The following is a 22,124-nucleotide window of genomic DNA, read 5'->3' on the forward strand; positions in this document are numbered from 1 at the left end:
TGTAACAATGAATACGTTTAATAACAACAAATACGTTTAATAACAACAAATGCGAGCTGTGGCAAAGAATGGCAGAGCAAAATGAATTTGTTTCGAAACATCTGCTACAGATTAATGATTAAAGAATTTGTTTTCACTTACCCCTTTGACCGAATCTGTAAGATCGGACTAAATATTATAAATTATGTTTTCATTACTTACCCTTTTTGATCGTACGTGTATTAAAATCAAGTCTGACTAATAACCGGTTCAATGTATATTACCTGACATGTATTGAACGATAAGCAAGTCAGTTAGGGTAAGTTTCAACGGTAAATCGGATTTTCATTTCATTTTTCACATCCGTATTATATAACCCCGTTAATTCTAAGAAAAGCGATTTTTCTTCATTAAGGTCCATTCAAGTTCAGTCTTAACTCTAATACACCAGGGACAACAAGTTCAAACTTCAAACTTTAATTTTTTAAACTGTTAAAAATATATCTTGTACAATTATTGTCTCAGCTGTTTAATGCTGCTGCTGCGTTCAATACCGCGTTAGCTAGCTGCGGGGATTCAAGCAACATATTAACCTCATATTGCATAATACATGGCATCACATTTGACTGGTAAGGAGAGGCAGTTGCGGTGACAGACGCTTTTGTACCGCTTCACAACCGAAACAGAACCAACTTGTAAGGTAGCCTTGGATTAATTTAGTTCGCGAACCGCCGTCATTTAACGGCACACGTCACCGCCTATTACGTAAAGCTTTATTTACTCTCGATGCGTTATATGTTTACAGATATATAACGAGTTAAGAAATACTTGCTCCTGAGAATACAAAATACCTGGGTTCTGCATATCAACCAAGCCCGTTTCCCTCGTGTAGTTGTAGGCAGGGATGTTTCTTACATTTCCAGAGGCAGTGTAATGGTTTTCTTGTTTACTGTTGAAAGTAATGTTTATCGATTTCCCACGAGCTAGTACTCTGATTGGAACGCGAAAAATCTCAGAACGTAGTGTGTGTAGGTTGTTTGCCAGATCCCACCCAACTGTAGTTGAGAACTGCCAATCATTATCTCCACCCCGCCTTCTGCTGTCGGCGCTTTTGTACGCCCCGTCAAACACAGCTACGCTCCGCCCTCAGGAGACACCAACAAATGCCATGTGCTTGTCTTATCGCGCGCGACGAGGGATTATCGGACCATAACACTACAGTCCAAGATCGCGATTATATCGGACTCCCAATCAAATGTAATTCACTATGCATGCCCCATAAGCGGCTTTGACGTTGCGCTCTGATGGTAAACTCACGTGTAAATTTATGCACGATCACGCCCGTTCCCAAGCCTTCGTATTGGTCGTTGTGAGCAGCGAGTAGCGTTCAGCTCCACCGCGATCGCTTCGACAGACAGCAGCTATTCAGTCTGTCGCTAGCCTGCGTACTGAAAGACGCAAACTATATGCTATGGGGGTGTCTTCAGTGTTCTAGAAAACAGTGGCCAGTACTGATGGATATGTACGCGCAGTAACACTATTCTGTAGAAGCTTCCAAAACAGGAGTCCAGTATTGCTCGTCTGTGTCGATGTGCTTGAGCTGTTCAAGGAACAAAACGCTGTCGATGACAACAGAACATCTCCATTTATATCAGAAATAATTCCTGATCGTACTCGTGTATTCTACCGGAGTTGGTGGCAGTGTCCAGTCTATGTCTAACCTCTGTGTGATGGTGACAAGGTGACAAGGTGACAGGTGACGAGAGCTTAGGAGTAAGTCGACCATGGTATCCCTTTCATTTCAATCAGTCGGAATGGACACCTTACTGAGGATTTTACTGTTATCATTCAACGTGTGGCTGTCATTAGGTAAGTACCAAAATACAAACACAGGAATGGATACTCAACTAATCTCTGACCAACTGACCCTTCGTTGATTAACACGGACCCCGTTATTAGTAGAACAGAGACAGGCTGTGGTAACTGGATTATAACAATTCTTCTGGGAACTCTAGACCGGGGTCGAGACAAGTTTGATGGGGTCGTAGGAAATGGGTTCGTCAGTCTTTGAAACTGTTAAAGTCCGGGGACAGATCTGATGGTCTTTTTCTGGGCCAGGAGACCAGAGTGGAGATGATGCCCGTATCTCGCTAATCTCAGTCCCCGAGGGACGTGTATTGTAACTCTGGACGACCGATTCCTGCTTTCAATCAGCTCGCGCCACGGCTCGATGATTTTCCAAGGTTCCTGAACTATTCCAGTGCTGCTGTTGTAAAGTAAACGCGAGCAAATACCATTAGCACTGGCACCGAATTCCACACTGTGTGTCATTCGGTATCTGTGTGTCGTTCCCAGTCTCATTCGCCATGCTCTCTATAGTAATTCGTCCTGACCACTACAGCTCTATTCACCAACCCTTAGAGATTTCAGTTCTCAATGCGGCTCTTTATTTCTAGCTCAAATTAACACGGGAAATGAAAAATTAACTAAGAATTTCCCCTCTCTAATTTGAAAACAGGCCACAACGGGACGGACAAAAGGAACGATAATCGGCTTGAAAAGACTGTGAATTTCGGCCCAATACTCCGTGTTATATCTGTTCTTGTAAAAAGGAGGTATCAAAGCTGCTGGTCATTGATTCTTAGTCAGTGACGGGTTGCAGTATAAACCCAGGCATTTGGACAAGCATATTTCTTTATCGTATAACTGTTGCTTGGCTAAGTTACGATCATGATGTATGGGTATTCGATATTGTGGCCTTCTGGAAGCAAGCTGACAGGATCGGCTCTCGGCTAGATTGATCTATAGCCTTTTATTTGCCTTCATTCTAAATGCAGTCGAAAAGTAAATTCGTTTTTCTTTGTGTTTGACTCTGGTGACAGATCAGGGTTAAAGCAGGCGACACTCTGCGGTCTTTTATGTCAAGTATGCTAGTATGAGACATTTACCAAAGATGGAATCGCGTAGCGATCATATTTGTTGTAACAGAACACGTTTCAGTATGTTGTGGTTGTGCTATGTACGCATACACAGTTCTTGCTTCATAATGAAGTTTTGATATTTGATATTAACTGGTTAGTAGACAGACTGCCTGATATCACTGTTCTTCATGTAAGCGAGAAGTGTGCTTACCTGACCGCGTGTTGTTTGAACCAGCTTGACCTCAACTGGACAATGTCCATGTGCCACTGTTCACATCCAGTAAACTCTAGCGTTGTCACGATGGGGCTGAACTTACAAAGGATGGTATTACCTTTCTATCGGATTTGACACCCATGCTATTCACAACTGTAAACGGCACTGGTCACTGTGGACAGGTGACCAGTGATTTGTGACAATACGTTTAGCAGCTGAACCTGGATAGCCCCACAGCCGACCCTGCCCGTGGGGTCATGTTTGCCAATAGCCTCATGAGCCATTCAGGTCACCAATGATTCCTTCTATTGTAACCAGACAAGTCGTTTTCTCAGCAAACACTTCCAATTCAACCCTGTTTTTCATTTTCCTTTGTCTGCATTTCCGATAGGAACAAAACCCAATGTTTTCGATCTAAATGAAGCGGGAAGCTTGGTATTAACTGCCTCGTGGACATTGCCTAGCTTGTCCCAAACCGTCAAGTTAGACAGAGGAAGGAGGCATTTTCATACAAAGCTAATCCTCATGTTGGGAATTTAGCCGGTTGGGAAACTCAGCGCATTGGATGCTTACAGAATATTTGCTATTACTCAATCGCCAAACACTACCATCGTTCGAGTGTGTGTAATTTGCAGCTAATTTCAAAGACGGGCAATTGTGATTGAGTCTGAAGGGTCGACAGTTGGGTGAGGCTAAGTATTTCACTGTCCTGTAAATTCACCTCATAAATCAAGCTGTGGAAAGTTCTCTCGCTAATTAAAAACTTAAATAGAGCAACTCGGACTTGAGTCAAGCCGCGATGCTTGTAAACTGCCCTATTGTGACGGGTGTTAAGGTTTATTAGCGTCCAAATTCCCTTCTATTCTCCCTTGCCTATTATGGAGCTATGTTACGTCACTCGCGGACATCAAAGCGATGTTTACAACGCCAGGTTTACCGTTGTTCCAAACAGCTGTAAACAATTGAACACATTTCAAATCTTGTGTCATAATCAGCGGCTTCCTAGAGATGCGATGCGACGAAACAATCCTTTATTATGCAACCGTTAATTAGAATATCTTTGCAATTACGGTCTTCGCCCAGTGGGCCGAGTAATGGTGATTTTCAATCGCACTTTCGTTCCCTGGAATATTCAGTGTTTGATATCAATGGGTTTAGAATCGTAGAGAAACACAGATCTGATCACAATAACACTCTCTGCCCCTTTACCCTCTGTGACAAATGTGAAAGGATTTGTCTTTGTTGGCGGAGAGCGAAGAAGGAGCCTTTACAATTCTATTCTACCATGTTTTGTCGGTTTGTCTGCTGTAATTGACTTTCAACACTACAATTTGTTTCATTGATATTTGACTAGAGATAGATGAAGCGGCTTGATAGAGCCATGATATATCGCCCCTCGGGGAAACCAAGACTACGGTAGCATATGTAGCCGATCCGAACGGCTTCTAATTTAGAAGCATTGTACGGGGTTCGTTCCTTTGCCGGTGTGGCCTGTCTAATCGATCGATACGTGGTGGTCAACAGTTTTTCGTTCCACGCGTTCAGTTAACAGCAATTGATTCGGCAAAACCTGGCCGATATAACCGACCATCACTTCGGCAAATCGAATTTTCTTGATGAGACATAGAGCAAAGGTGTCAAAGCGGTAGAGAACGCTTCGCCATAGCGAACACCTGCCCGATACTCTCGAACCGAGAATAACGTCGAAGAAAGATTATTAGAGAGGAGGACAGTATCCTTATGGTGTACAAGCTCCCTACACGGCAATAGGGGCCCCGCTCGGCTGCTGCTAATGCGCTGACTATCGATCTCCCCATTCACTCCGCTACACCTGAGCTTTTTCCAACTCCGCGCAGCTCCACGGCTTATTGTTAAATCTACAAAGCTTTTTTTTCAACTGCTTGGGAAGGAAATGTCACTTTTCACCGTTTGACCTACAGTTTCTAAATAAATCCAGAAACATTTGTCTCTAAATAATTAAACCTGACGCTCAATAACAACTGTATAAATGGTTATGCCTCAGAACTGTTACTCTTCACGTGTATCGCGTATATTATTGATAAGGCCTATTAAATTGTCGAAAAAATATACAAAACGTTTTATCAGTTGTTTTGACAAGTATTAAACGAGATGACGTTTACAAGTTTACGTAATGGAATATATATGCAATATCTCGATGTCGATACATAATTATACATTATATATAAATGATTAAGTTCGGGCTAGAAGATACTGACTGATACTCGAATTAAATTACTCATCAAAAATCAAACACTGTTTCATATCATGTTACTTCTATTGAGATAAGCTGTGAACAAATAGCACCACATTTCTTTTAATATCATGAATTGTATTACGCTTGGCTCTCCATAAAATAAGCGTGCCAAAGTACAACCTATAATACTATATGTTTTATCTATAAGATTTGTCATACTCCCGAACTACAACCTATATTATACATTTTATCTATAAGATCTGACATGCTCCCACGTGCTGAAACCCATAATGCTTTGTGCAGTCTTCTTTTAATTCTTTTCCATCGTTATGATAATGCTAATAAATTATAAAATTCTTGTTTTCTTGAAATATTTTATTCACGAATTACGGCAGATATAAATGAAATTATCTCGCGAAGGCGGAAGTCCCGAGTGCAAATATTTGCCTTAGCAATATACAAAAACATCAAAATGTTTTTATCAATTAAGCAGATTTATTAGGTTTGTATGAATCATTAGGGACCAAACGTGAATTGCTTTCATATTTCTGAAAGCGTTGTTTAGTCCTGTAAAGAACATTAATTCTTAAATTATTCACATATTAAGCGTGTTGTTTTGAAAAATTTCTCCGCCATAATGCTGTGAATTTGCATTAACAAATAGTTTATCGAGCGACTCGATATTTGCATTGTTTTAATGATGAAATAATTCCTGTCGCAATGAAATATTGATTTTCCAAAACCCACACGCGAACGAGCATCTCCTGGACAGTAAACATAGCGCAACCTCTCGCAGATTTAACACTCCCGCTCCGCTAGAGGGCACTGTGGAGTTATAAAAGGGCGCTAGCACTTGAAAAACAAATAACATTTCTTTTTCTATTAAAATCTGTAGTAGGCTTGATATTCAGCAGTTACGTATCACTGATGCATAGATTAGGCTGAAAATGGTTGCATATCGTGTTTTAGATGGTTCAGCGTATTAGCTGCGCTTGGGTAGACAGAGACCGGTAATCTCATGAAACCGTAACACGAATCAAATGTTCCACGACCAGATGATTCCCAATCTGCAATTGATCGTGTTCTCTTAAATGAACAATTAACAAAAATCACGTTTTATTTCTGTTCTATAAAGAGAAATTAACCTACATTGTAGCGCAGGAGTCGATCTGAATCGAGTAATGGCCGTTCTTCACAATAGCGTTTGAAAACAAAGATTATTGGTGTTAGTGTAAAAGGATAGGAGACATGGCATCAATTAAATATTGGAATTATCCATTTAAAACTCAAAGCGTTGTTACAATGACACATAGAGGCCCAGTCTGCTCTAGCACTACATACTAGCTACTCAGCACAGTGTGGTCTTATTGTTCCAAATTTCATGTTAGCAACTTTTCATGGAAAACCTCAGACCCGTCAGCAACATTGTTGAATGAACTGCTCTCTAACTTAAGATAAGCTCAAGACCCATCTGTTCAGGCTTTTAAAGATCTTGTGATCTTTAATTTGTATACGTTTTGAGAATGCACGTGGTGTATGGAAGTTAGCGCTATTAAAGTACACATCATCATCATCATCATCATCACCACCATCATCACTCCTCCTCCACCACCACAATCATCATCATCATCATCATCATCATCATCATCATCATCATCATCATCATCGCCACCACCACCCACAAGCATAACCACCCGCATCAGTAGCAACACCACCATCAAAAACACCAACACTATCATCACATCACATCACATCACAAGCATTATCATTATCGCAAGCACTCTCATCATTACAATCATCATCATCATCATCATCGTCATCGCCACAAGTAATAGGAATGACACCGATTGTTGTGACCATGCGTACGTTCACCGATGACCGTGAGTTGACCATAGATTAGCCTGTTACGGCCAAACATGTAACATTACATACTCGCTTTCTACAACGGACAGAAACGTATGTATACTATGAACATCAGAAAGAGAGAGAAAAAACATTCGAGTCACTGTCAAGCTATTTTCGAGATCTTTTAATCTGTATCCCTTTAGCAAAATACTTGTTATCACTTATAGCTGTCGTATTGGTGGACGGTAATTGGCCGAGGCTATCCATCAAATGTAATAAATTTGTCAGTTTATGTTGCTTGCAGTTATTAAGGGATACTGACAAAGTTAGAATTATGTCCCGACAGACCATCTCTTAGATATTTAATTGACGTGAAAAGGATGCGTCTTGTCACAGCATCCGACCATTTGGATGACAGAGCTTATAGATGTTGAGCCTCGGCCTCAACTTGAATTTCTGTTTGTGTTATACAAAGCAGTGGGTTTAACGTGACACTGACCCCTAGATCCTTACTACAAGGTATAGACAGTATTAAGTCCAGTCTATCTATCTATCTATCTATCTATCTATCTATCTATCTATCTATCTATCTATCTATCTATCTATCTATCTATCTATCTATCTATCGACATAGTCGTGTCTTTTCCCGTCTCTGTGAAGGTGAGGAGTAAGAGGGTTTAAATCAAGTCAGCGGTATTTCAACTACATATTTACTGGACAAAGTAATGCATTAAATCATTTTGAGAGGCTGTGATCTTTCTTCAGTGAAATTAACATTAAGCATCATACATACACACAGTTACAACTAGTGAGGAAACAATGCTAAGATCGGAATGTTAACCCAGGGCGAATGAAATGTCCATGCTTTCGAACCTTGTCCCAATATAAGGCACCATGGGGGTTGCACCTCTGCTACCTTCCTGGCAAACAAGCAGAATTTACACCATTCTCTTATCTCCTGGCGACTGTTTACAAGTTAGTCGGAAATTAAAATATTCCACGATTATTACTATGTTAGATATAGTCATAATTATAATGATTATAATAACCAACATATCTTCACAATTCCCTCTGGTAGACAAGCCTAATATAATTATTTCCTGTATCCGATAAGCTAAGATGTACGAAGATAGTAAAGAGAACTTTAGTGAAATTCATATTGCAATTGTATTAATTACAAACTCATAAACCCGCGTGATCTCATTCCGATTGTGATAGTAACACTTTTCGATTTTATAGAAGTAAATGCACGTCAGGATGTTCGTGAATCAGTTACAAAATTCACCCTTGCTCATTTGAAACATCCATTGTTCACTGACGTCATCCAAGTAGCAATTTGTATCGAGGTGACATCATTTGGCGGATTGTCGTCATGGTATCATAACTGTTTGTATCTGAAGACTGTCTGTCTCACAGTCTGTGAACCGTATTATATTTCCTTTCCGACTATTGTAATACTATAGCCTTGAATGAAGCAAGTCTAGATTTTCAGGTTCGACCGCATTCGTAATTACTCGTGTCGTTCCGACAAGCCATTTCTTAGCTCAGGAGACGAGTAGTTACGAATGGTTGCAGTGAATAATGAGGAATGTCCCCTCTTATCGGCGTTCCATTTCAGTTTAAATGTTTGTTTCCATTTATTCTATTAGAATTCTCGTAGGACAGACATTAGTCTAGCCATTGGAAGGTTAACCATTTTATGGTAACTATGGTAAAAGTCTGTCAGCAATATTACTGAACCTGAGTATAAATTACGTGACATATGTTCGGCCCATTTTATTGCTTATATGATATGGTAGGTAATTATCAAGTCGCAGGTTAATTACATATAGCATTTCATAATTTACATATGTTATCGACATGTGTCATTGCTGTGTTAAATTTGTCATAAACATTGGCACCATCCTGTGAGATCTTGTCACACGTGGGGAACTAGATTAAACTTATAACATCGGCAATGTTCTAATGTCTGTCAAGAGTTTTTATGCATAAACTAGAAAATATACAAAATGTGGTTCTTGTAAAACATTCAGCCTAGCTATTATAACTCATTATATTACATAAACTGGATGACAAAACATTTCAGTTCTCAGTGCGAGGAGTGTAATTTAATTATATGTTTTGTCGAGTTTAAACGTTATTTCTGGCAAAAGTATCGTGAGTAAAACATTTAGAAATACACGACATGGGAAACCCATTCTTTAGGGAATTATCTCGGATTAATAATATAATTTGAGTCGAATTATGACTAATTCTTGCCGGTATAATTATTATTAATGCAATGTTGCAGCAAAACACAGTAATATTATATCTGAATTATATTGTTGGTGTGGAAGAATCTGTCAAAACGTTCTTTTCATGTCAACGTTCAATTATCACGATCAAAATAACACAAGGGTTTAAATATGTATTCATGCAATACAATCCTCTGTTGGAAACGGTTACCACACGAGGAGAGTTGGGCTTTGCCGAAATACTTCCTGTTTTTTTACAACTCTGTAAAACTATTTAAATCTTAAAAAGCATGTTGAGTCTGGCGTCATCCGGCGACCTTGACAGATGTAATTTCACTGAGCAAGGGGAACATATTTCTTCAAATCCCGCCAATTCACGTTCTCTATGGGGTTGACGCTCGCTTATGTAAAATGTATAGACGGTGGCTCAGTTGCGAACTAGTTTTATGGCTCAGCATGTTGGGGGCGATTATTGTAATACCTCACCCTTTATCAACGTGAGAAGAATTTATAGGTATTTTAAAGATATTTTTTTTGTAAATATTTAGCCTGCTTTCGAAATGATATGGATAGCTAGATATATATGTTTAAATGAATACCCGATACCTTTTGGATTCTTTATAACAATTAGTGTAAAGTAGGGTGTTATTACAGAGAATATGGGGACGCTAGGACGGACAAGTGATATAGTGCAGGGCAGCGGAAGGCGTTTGGCGGTAATCAGGTTGAAGTTAGTGTGTAGTATTCCGCCCTCTAATGCCGCTCTGTGGGACTCCATACAAACTGGGACACACATTAATCCATTCAGAAAGGGAGCAAGGAATGGCGGTCGTGATTTATTCATCAGACGCCCGATGTCATTCTTGGGACCAATTATTTCCCAGCTCGACGTCCCTGCCTGCACCGGCATTTTGCGACATCCCTATCTCAATCACTAAACACCCTATGGTTGCAAATCCAACAACCGTTGCTTTATCAGGTTTAATATCTTGTGAGACTCGTGTTTTACTCACCGTTTTATTCCCTAGTGGTGGTCCAATGGATTGTCCTAGTACAATAGGACATTTGTGTGGGTATTACAAAGAGCTTGCTTTCCATTTCGGTTTAATTAAACCCTTCTCTCATTCCGCTCAATTAGTCGTCGAACTCGGCGCTTTGATTGTAGAGTATAATGACGTAGGAAAAAAATTCAATAATGTTCACTTTATTTTGCAAAATAAATCAGAACATTGAGTACAGTATTTTTTAATTAAATACGTATAATTTGTATACATTGTGTGCTTAAAAGGACCTCCGCACTCCGTCTCGATTTCCCCAGAATTGTTTTTCAACAAACTGAACATTTGAACTAGGCAAATAAACACAGACATGTCAAAAACAAAGGTCAGTTTAGCGTAGGAATGGAAGTTGTTAACAAATGGGAAATCCAGTTTTATACAATGAAGTCTTGTATTTATTCACTTCAGGCTACCAGACTGATAAGCTTTGCGCGAGACTGATAATTCTTTTGAAAAATGATACTTGCAAATACCGCTATGCATTGTGGGCATATTTTAAATGCCATAGACGAATTGAAATGGTGATTGTGAGAAAGTGCCCTCGTACTGATTACTTTCAACTTTCTGTTACTACTTTACTCCATGCAGACTCCTATTTTATTTTTTTTTTGTCTCAGTGAACATGGTTTCGATGTAATGTTTGGTGACATATAGCCATGAACGTCATTGTGCATGGTTGATTATTCTGAGCAGTTATCAGGAAGTAGGCTCAAATATAGATGCTGCTTCATCGTAACAACACACCCGCTGATCCGTTAAAGAAACCAGCTTGTTTGTTTGTTAACTGATATCTTATTCTGTGGAAATACAAACACCCCCTGTGGCCATTTCGACCCGATCTGTAAGAAGGTCTTTTGTTTGTTGTTGATAATTTATCTTGGTTTACACAGTATGTTGCTCACTGCAACACCCTCACAACAACCCAACTGCATAAGACCCAGTCTATGACTCCATATACACGGTCCCACCCCTACTCAAGGCATACAGATCTGTGACAGGATAGCCGTACCCCCACAGATGACTGGCACCGTGACTTGTCCCACATGGGATCCTACTCTGCAATGATCCATCTTGTGACTTGTAGGAGTGACAGTGACAGTGACAGTGACAGTGACAGTGACAGTGACATTACACCCTAACCCATCATGACCAAGCCCAAAACCCCCCCTCCCTGCACAACCCCCCCCCCCCCCCACCTCAACCATATACACAGAAATGACCGACAACCCTACCGCCGCACAAGTCCAGCTTCAAGACTTGCCCCACCCTCTCCACAAATACACACACATATGCTCAGAGAGAGAGGTGGGGGTGGGGGTGGGGTGGTGTGGGGGTGGGTGGTTAGGTGACTTGTTACCGAAAAAAATGACACTACAACCCTGTCCCACACATGACCAACCCCATGACTTGCCCCACACAAGACACAGGTCAGTGTCCCTTCAAACCTACCCCAAAACTCCCCCACCCACTACACGTCACAGGACAAGACCTTATACTGAGGAACACAAGGACACATGTTTTCAAGGTTCCGCGTCATACGTTCTTATAGCGCATCTTACCTCACCGCTTGCGAAGCGTCATCTCATCACACACTGACTTGTCTTTTTAAAGAATTTAGTTGGAAGACGTTTTTGCTTTCACCCCGGATCACATGCTGGAACTTTCTCAGCGAGGAATCAATGTGTCTGCGTTCTTCAGCATCCCGCTCTCGCCCTCACCATCAGCAAGATAAGGTTGCGTCGCGTTATTTCAAAGACAAGAATGTTTTCGACAGTCTGTCTCAATCCAACACCTATACCCTAGAGTAGTATTTATAACTCAGAACAGCAATCAGTAACGATGAAATATTTTGTTGAGATTTTGTCCGAGAATACAACCGACTATACAACAGAATGGCACACCGGTTTGTACATACGATCCAGCTTTTGTCCTCTGCTACATCCTCGGATTTAGGGGTCTAACGGGATCTAAATAATTCAACACATTTTGTTTGGAAGAACTTTCGTATGAAAAACCTGTCATAAATGTTAATTTAAATGGAAACCATCTTGTTTGCGTCCCATGATATGTTTGTCCATGTTTGTGACTTTTGACTTCACTAGATGTTTGTAAACACGTAGTGTTAAATAGGCTGATGTTTGTGACTTTAATGAAGCATTTTCTCACATGTGATATGGAAATTTAATACTGTTAATAAAATGTATTGTCAAAAGATCTTTGTGTCAATACTTGTAATTTAATTTGGGCATTTAGAAATGAGATCTTTTGCTGTTTTCATGGAATTGTTGATTATATAGTATATCATATTAACCTTAGATATTTTGTTAAATGTTATTTCGGGTTAAAACGTGACACAATTTAACTCGAACATTTAGAAATTCGCGTTTTCGTTCATCTTAAAACTGTGTATTTGACAAAGTATTTAAAGTTTGGTATTTCCCGATGACCTTAAAAGGACATGTTATCCTTTATTCCAAAACGTTTAAGTTTATCTTTGATTATCAAATCAACAACACACGTTTACTTTATTCGTAAAATGTTTTGCATTCTTAAAACCGAGACATTTACAAGATCATATAATTTGATTAAATATTTACATTAATCGTTTAAGCTGTAGTCAGTTTCTTATCGAACAGAGAACACCGCTACATTTCCGACGCACTCAAACATCAACCTGTCCTCTATTTGATACTAGTTAAACCATATCTGGTTGTGGTTTAACTATGAACACGTTCCGGGTTATGGCAGGGGAATAAAAACAGGATTAGAACTAATTTTTGTTGTTGTTCGTTTGCTTGCTCACCTTAGGAGGCCATGGACGGCGACCGAGACGGCAGTGTTCTGGGCGCGGCTTTGTTGACATATCGGGTAAATCCCAACGGTAATTAGCCTCGCTTCCATATGGATTTCAGGAAATATAATATTGCAGAAAATCCTGTTTAATCGTGTGTCTCAGCTTTGCATCGAGAAGGCGATGCGTTTGGGGGAGGCTGATGTGTTTGAGAACGCTGGATGTGGGGGGATGTGGAATCTTCTTTTGTCTTGCCCAGTTCCCTCAGAGCCACAAAGGCTTGGCGTTAGCGCACGTGAGCTGGTATTCACCGAAAGTCTCTTGAGTGTGTCTAATCATCTCTAATCCTCAGTCGGTCACACTGGTGGGTTTTTGACGGATCCGCCATGAAATATTACCATGTCTTCAGCTCTCAAAGACAATCAAAGCCCCTTCGGTCTTGCAAGGGTTGTGAAGCTCCGTTGAGGAATTAACCTATTACTCTTTTATGCATGTTTCTGAAAATATTTGGCGAGCAGATTCCTTTCAATTAAACAATATCACCACATGGGAATAACGAAGTGTTAATTAAATGAAAAATGTGTTTTAAATTTAGGAAAATTGCAAACTCGAGGACAAGGGAAGTCTGAAAGTATTTCCCTAAAGTTTACATGCTGACATCTTTCCACACTTTCGGGGTAGTCCTTAAAGCGATCGCCCTAGTAATGGAAGTGGACAGAGATGAACTGGTCCATGTGGAAAGAGTCCTCGAATGGCCCTACTCGATACTCTTTGATGGATTATACTGGGGGACGTCCTTGACACCCCAGACAAAGACCCAGATAAAAATCAACAACCATACCACTGTTGCCCTGCATGGAGTTTTACACATGCCTACATGTTTCCTTGGATTTAGGACTCTATCAGGGTTGATATAAAGGATGCGGATCGAGTTTTTTGTTGAATGGATTAATGGGCTATGGCGTTGTGGTCGAGGGCAGATAAAGTGAAGTGTTTTTGAAGAAAAGAGATGTGGACGCGTGTTAACATTTACGCATATGCACGCGCGCGCATACCACAGGAACATTCACGCACACCCATCCACATGTAACCCTTCAGACACTCTACCTCGTTCTTGAACACTCTCTCTCATACACCTACACACACATCTTTTCTTTCTCTTTCCCGCTTTCTTTCTTTCTCTCTCTCTCTCTCTGTCTCTCTCTCTCAGGCACACACTCTCTCTCCGTCCTCGTAATTCTCACATGCATCCACCCATTCACCCTCTCTCACGCACTCTCTCTCGCACACAGTCACACCCTCTCTCACACACATCCTCTCTCTATCACACACACACAGACTCACACACATCCTCTCTGTCTCTCCCACAGACTCACACAGACATCCTCCTTCCAAGACACACAGACTCACACACATCCTCTCTTTCATACATAATCTCTAAGACATCCCCGCTCTCATTCACGGACGCCCTCTCCTCCTCTTTCGCACTCTCTTTGTTTCTCTAAGTTACACAGGCACCCCCACACGCCCCCCCCCCCTCTCTCTCTCTCTCTCTCACACACACACACACACACACACACATCCCCTAGAACTCTCCGGTTCCACCAGCGTCGCCATCAAACCTCTCTCCCTTCCGACAACTGCCCAGATTGATGGCAGCAATACCCCATCCACTGTTATCGTGTAAAGGATACAATTGGTCTCTTTACCAGCATCATCAATTTATCTTTCCTAGTTATGGGTCATAATCAATCGCCTGATCTTAAAAACCGCCATTTGACTTATCATGTTTCATTTTGATAACTTATTGATTGGCATATAGCTCTCCCTCATCATGTCCAATACAAGCCCAGCGGATTCAATGCATATAGTTTGCAAGCGCTAGCCCCAAAGACTACGACTTAAAAGCAGTGTATGATCCCTGCTCGGCTATTCGACGTGCCCAGTGTGTGTACATAGCCTTTAGTGCAGTCTCCGTGGACATCGTAAGTTAGAAATCAATAAGTAACATATTTTACAAGCATATCACTTACCGTACAATAGCCTTGTGTTCCCAGCGCTATGATTTATTACCATTTTAGACCGTTCATAGAATCTCCTGCTGGCACTCGACTCTCTTGTAGCTGTCCATCCGTTAGTTTTGGAATAACATGAAAAGTCTAAACCAATGCCAACTGCAGATGCCGATTGGAATTGACCGTTAATTTATGTTTACTGTATTATTCGATGCATAGTTTATGTTTGGTTTTGTCTTGTTGGTGAACAAGTCAGATTTGGTCATTGATTAACGACGTTTCTCTTGTATATGGATTTATAATTAGAACCTCTAGAATCGGTATTCAGTTTGAAGCATACTTTCAAAACGTTTTAGCAATTGATTTACAGTTTGGGAATAAATTTCGTTTTCTTATTACAACGGTAATCAATCATGGCACATTTAACGAAAAGATCCCAGTTTCAGCAATAATTTTAAACAGTGTGTATTGTGAGACTTTCGGGGGACATTAATATTCCCCCATTTCTTTTTCCGGGTATTATTGGATTCACCAAGATTGAAATGTCATAGATTCGCAGGGGCCGAGGTATTTGAATCTCTGTTGGTAGCGATATAATTCATGTTATGATTTTATTAATACCGATCATGGCGGCATTCTCATCGTTCTTCGGGTATTCAGCGCTGACAGAACCATTCAGTGCTCCTTTCTTAAGAGCTTCCTGTTTAATATGAGGTCATTCTAACCGTATTCAATATTTTTGTGATATGAATGTAATTGCGTGACATCCTAAATTGAGACTGATGATGATAAAGATCGGGTTATGCATCCATGTTTTGCAAGAGGGATCTCCAGACGAGAGCAAGCCAGATTCAGCTTTTTTGTTCAACAAAGTGACTTGAAACAAGATGCATGCGACTCTAGGGACGAGCCTGCATCGAAATTTGGGCATTCTCTACAAAGTAATTTGAACAAATTTGACATTTTCAAAATCTAAAGTAGAAGTGCGAGAGATCCTAATAAGAGCATCCTTATTTTTTTCGGTTACAGCGCACGGCAAAAGTCGCTGGCATGGCAAATTGATGTTTGGTATTCTCTTGGCCCTTGAATTCTGAGGCAAAAACCCGCAATAACATTAATCCATTTTCCATGTATTGTTGAAGGTTACCATCTCCTCGCTCCCCCCATGGAAAGCGCAATGGGGAGTGTGGCTTCGACCCTTCGAAGATTGATGATGGGTCGGTAGATGGCATTGTCCTTAGGCTTGGCTCTGTTAGAAAGGTCGTCAGCTAACGTCACCCGTTACAATGGGTATCAACTTCTATGTCAAGGGAGCAACTTCATTCTTCGTCTTTGTGTGGCCAAGACTTTTTCTCCTTGTCAATTACATGGCTCCCTAGCCGAGCTGAACTGCTCTCTGCAGCTATAGATTTTAATGAGGTTTTGCCTACACGATCGTTCCGATAATAGTTTCAATGGAGTCGAGAGTAGTTGTCCTTGCAAACAAAATATTTAACCGGTAATGTTCCTTGGGGAGCTACTAAAGGATTTTAAATGTAATCAACGACTATAGATAGCCGTCCATTGGTCTCTGTGTCCAGTTTCATTTCTCACTGTTTGTCCAAGCCAAATGTGGTATTGACCGTGGAGGAACGTGTCCTCCATCAGATATCGCCATCTCATGACGTTTGCTCAGCAGCTGGTCTCCCGAAGGCGCAGTTCTCACCTCGGGCTTACGGCGACAAGAGAACATCAACGAGGGTAATCTTATGTCAGTGGTTCGACGAAAGAAAATGCTGGTGGTCGAAGAGTGCGAATTGACCCAGGGGAGCCTCGCAGAGTGATGATATTAAGATGGGGTCTACACGAATTCAATTTTTGACAAACCGCTGACTTCAGGAATTGGACTTTGCGATAGTCTGTGCCTGGAGTTGGGCCTAAGGGACAGAGACGTCAGATGTGACTGCTGTTCGGGCTTTGATATCCTGACAAAGAAGATCAGTTACTATTTAACTTTGATAAATTGCTTTTAACAAGTAATGAATCCCAAAGCGCAAGACAAAAATTATGGAATCTTTGGCCTTCGTGTGTACATCTTATTTGGCACGTTTTCGCAATAAAAATGGAGACGTCTTTTTTGTGAAGTCTCTCGAATGTTCCGTTCCCAGTTTTCATGTACCAAGTTATTGTCAATATGCTTTTAAAATTAGTGAAACCACCGCAGATATTTGCCTCTGGAAACTGACAGCAATGGAGTACGATATCTCGTATCTATCTAAGCAAAACATTGCGTGTGAAGTCACAGTGCGTGACCTTGTCAATACGCGGATGAAAAACTCTGGTCCTGAAATCAAACAAATCTCTTTGAACATATAAATATTATCCCGGATAATTTCTCTGCACGGGTCGGGTAATCAATATTCCATATCATTCTGAAGACACTGCGTATGAAACCAATTCAGCTACGACCATTATATACAGAGCTATCTGCTATACTGCAGGAACTGATTATTATGTTGTAGTTAACTCTTCAGAGTGGCTGTCTAATACAGATGGATGAATGACATTTGATAGCGGTATTACAATCCCCCTGAGAGATGCTATAGGTTTCAGAAGTGGATAATCTATTTACTGACGGGACAGTTTGGAAATGACATTAACAGTCTGGAATTGACATTATATTTATCATTGAATAGAGACTGTTTAGAGGAATTAACACGGTGTCATGAATGTTGACATCGCTTCGTTATAGAAATCCATAAACAGGAGATGTTACAACCGGGAAATACAATACAATTAGTTCTTCCTCTACTGAACCTTGGTGGGAGATCTCAGATAGAGGTCGTTAGGTTCGTCCAAAGATCAAACTACCAGATTTTATGTTACGATATGTTCATGGTCCATGCATTTACATGAACAATGTTTACCCAATGTATAAATGAGTTTACACAGAAAATATATGTAGAAGATGAAGACGTGTAAGAAACTGTATTTTTTACATAGACCAACACATCAAGGTTTGAAAACGTGCTTTGTCCATATCCTGAAAAAAAAGATTCAAGTTTTATAAGAAAATCGACATACTTTTTATACAGACTCCGGTCAATTTCTGGCTACAGAAAAGGCTGGTATATGCATTGAGAGTTTCAGAGTGGCACCGTCTAGACCTGAATGTTTGGTGCGTGGACCTCTTCGGATCCTGGAGATACAATCGCGTCCATTCAGGAATTGATTTCTCCTAGCACCCCGTCTGCCCACCAGAACCTCTAGGCAGGCTTCATTACCGGTCGTGGTGAGACCCTTTGACGCAGCACTGTTCGATTGCGGATAGAGAGTCACCTAGGTTCCATGAAAGAGCTATTCTCTCCCTAAATACAATAAAGTCGCAATCAATCGAGGCTCGTCCAGCATTATATCTCGTCTTTCTCAAAATTAATTTACCAAGCAGAACTGTCTTGCCGGTAAATATGCCAGTCAGAGAAAGCTGGCGGCTTGCTTCAAAAGGCCTTCCGGTGTATTCTACCTGCGCTCTTTTTACTGATACCCAAATTACGTTCTTTCTTTCCCAAGCTCCATTAATTCGAGCACGACCTTTCGCTCGTCAGGCAGAACTAATCGATAAAGACAACATCATAACGGCCTGATCATCGGCACATCGCCTTTAATTTGTGTTTAACAAGCTTGTAGAAGATTCAGCCTCCCTCTGGTATTATAACCATCTCTACTGTGGCCATCCATCATCGTGACACTAAGAAAAAGTCGTCAAGAATAACGAGAAATAAGTGGGGAAATTTCAACCTATTTCTCCTGCCGGATCTCTAATCCAGGTTGTTGCCTGGTATAATGCGAAATGAATCTAACTCCATCCTCTCAGTCAGCTCTACACATGACATGTACCTTCTGCCTTTGAATCTTTGCCTCCCCTAATGATATCCCTCTTCCCCTCATGCCCTGGGCGATTCATTTTCTTACATCTCAGACTCCTCCTGCTCCAAGTCTTCATCCACGATGCTCGCAGAACCTAATTTAATCCCCAGTATACAGACATGCTCGTATTGTATTGCGCTACCTTGCACTCGTCGCCTAGCAATTTCGCTAACGAGTTGGGAAGAAACGTTTCAACAATTTGGAGTCAAGTGGTGTAAAAAGCCAATTTTGTCACTGTTCGCAACTTGGAATGAAATTGTTTAACAGTTCCTGCCATACCGCCCAGTCCACGTTCTCGTGCAATCAATACTGTTCAAATGGATACTGACCTCGTAATATGCGATTTTTTCGTTGTTTGATGAAATGTTCTACATGCGAATAGCCATAAAGACAGGTTGTGTTCGAGCAGGGAGTAATGGCTTCCACCGGTGGACGGGCACTTATGCTGGAAACATCGGTTCCAGCTCTTTTATCGACCACCATCCCTTTCTTGCTTCCGCATCTCTTAGCGAGTTACAGGGTGTCGGCCCCCCCCCCAGACACTGGACAAAAACACCAAATGAAATGGACAGTGTCCTTCTTAGTAGGCCATTACATGGTAACACGGAGTGTTGGAATGAAATTGCAGAACAGGCCACAATATTTCACTTACTTCCTAACCTAGCACAGCGGTCTAATTAACCCTCGTCGTGGATGTTGATGTGACCGGCTCTAAGGGAGCCTTTGAGTAGATGACCCAGCTACAAGTGGTAGTCAGCTCGCAGTCTGTAATGAACCTCTCCATGAGATGATCTTCCGGGTCATTGTTGAACCTTCTCCCTCCCCAACCAAACCCATCTTCCTTGTCTGCATCTTTCGCCTCTGTGGTGTTCAGTCTGAGACTGCTGCTAACACTGATCTTCTTCAGAACCCCTTTAAAGCTAGACTGTTCAATGATGCTATGTCTACAGCCTCAACGCTGCCGAACTATCGGGATAGTTCTTTCAACTGATCTTATGTTACAACATGCCATTCAATTCGATTGGTAAGACTTGACAAACTTCCCTCTTGTACCGACTGAGGTAAATAACAGTCTTTAAATGCCAGAAGGAGATGTAATTCTGACAAGCAAACGTCCATGGTGTCGTTAAGGAACATTCATGAATGCTAAGGATTAGATTCAGGTTACAGCTTGTAACATTCAAACTCGGGAACATATTCATTCCAGGAACAAGCAGGAATATTCGACTTTCAGCACGATGGAATATTTATGAAACATATTTAGAAATACAACCAGCCAAATGAAACATTTAAGAAATATTTTGAGAAACACTATCAGCCAAGCAAAACATTTACCAAATATTTTCATTAACACATTCAACCAAGTAAAACTATCAAGGTACTATTTCTGAAGAGTCAGTTAAGGGTAACATTTACGAAATATGATCAGAAGCTCATTATGCCTGCAAAAAGGATATTTTGAAACATATTACTGTATAGTATTATCTCAGAAGAAAACAACGTGCTTACCATATCCAGGAAAACCGGGTGTCATCCCCGATTTTCCGCAATCATTACCTGTAATTTTCATCACTTTTGATCTTTTTACAGTTTTGGGGAAATGATGGGCAATGGGCATTCTCTAGTGTTACGTTATATGTATATTGGCATTGCAAGATAAGAAATCAAAGAATACAGGTCATAACGAAACGACTTCTGAGACATCTGCCACAGAAAGTTCATGTCAACCCCATCACAACTTGAACCAGAACACGAACCAGAGAGGAGTAATGTATTAAGTTTGTTGAGCAGCTGAAGAAGGGCTATCATGAGTTCAGTCATTGTGCGGCTTGTGTCTGGCTTACACTGGACTGAACTCCAAACACCATCTGTGCACCCCATTACATTACCAAATGCATCCTGGGGCTATGGGTTCTTAGGACACAGGTGTATTGTTGAACATGACGCTTTTTTCTCAAAATACGCCGAATGATGTGTCTGTAATATTTACGAGCCATGTAACTCACCCAATGAAAGAAATGGCATATATACTTTAGAAAGAACGGGATCGTATTTGCAACGTAGCGGGGACGTTTCCAACAGGAGGGGATATTCAATATGGCAAAAAGTATCCTCAGTACAGCTAGTACTAACTTTGCAAATATGTATCTTTTTCATGAACTGCTTGGTGTGTTAGAAATGTTCAGGTGTTTCCAGAATATTTTCTCACACATCAATATGGTGTTTTCAAAGAGAATATCAAATTATTTAAGACAAGGTATGATTGTAGACAGGAATTCTAAAGGATAACGAAGAACAAGGAATAGGCGAAAATGTCCCTCAGTTTCACTGTCCAGGTACCATCCTGTGAAAAATGGACCTTTAGAACACCAGATTTGTTTACTACAAAAGGTATTGGGTGACAGTATTGTCTGTCACGGTTACGTCAGTAACATCCTGGGATCCATAATATTTAAATGTGGATCTAGGTGCCGGCTGATTTGCACTGACATTATTAATCACTAGTTCATCTCAACCACTCACTCGTAAAGATCCGGGTTAGAATCGGTCTTCAGCTACCCATGCTTGTCGTAAGAGGTGACTTATGGGATCGTGGGTAGGGTTTGCGGACTTGGTTGACACGTCATCGTATCCCAGTCGATGCTCATGCTGTTGGTCACTGGACTGTGTAGGACAGACGCGATTGTGTGCACACCACCACCATATATCTGGAATATTGCTGAGTGCGACGCGGAACAAAAAAGAAACTAACTCACTCACCCACCGAAACATTTCCAATGCCACGGTCCGTTGTACCTACACTGACCACCATTATCGATGAATCAATTTGTTCCGTCAGTTCGAGTCATCTTCATCTTCAAGAATCATGATTAGTATTCTCCCCTAGTGTCAGTCCATCCCACCTCTGCCCCCATCCTGACACATGGACAGATGTATCAGTGTCTT

General features: G+C 40.9%; 1 protein-coding gene across 1 annotated transcript in view; it reads left to right on the plus strand.

The window, feature by feature from the left end:
• Positions 1-1,160: 1,160 nt before the first annotated feature.
• LOC137291481 (uncharacterized) overlaps positions 1,161-22,124 on the plus strand; it is an 87,311-nt gene continuing 66,347 nt past the window's right edge. Inside the window, exon 1 of the mRNA XM_067822834.1 lies at positions 1,161-1,848. Coding sequence (XP_067678935.1) covers positions 1,764-1,848 — 85 coding nt within the window. The 5' untranslated portion in view covers positions 1,161-1,763. The remainder of the gene's footprint in view (positions 1,849-22,124) is intronic.

Source organism: Haliotis asinina, chromosome 7, assembly GCF_037392515.1.
Source record: "Haliotis asinina isolate JCU_RB_2024 chromosome 7, JCU_Hal_asi_v2, whole genome shotgun sequence".
In the NCBI taxonomy this organism is placed as follows: Eukaryota; Metazoa; Mollusca; class Gastropoda; order Lepetellida; family Haliotidae; genus Haliotis; species Haliotis asinina.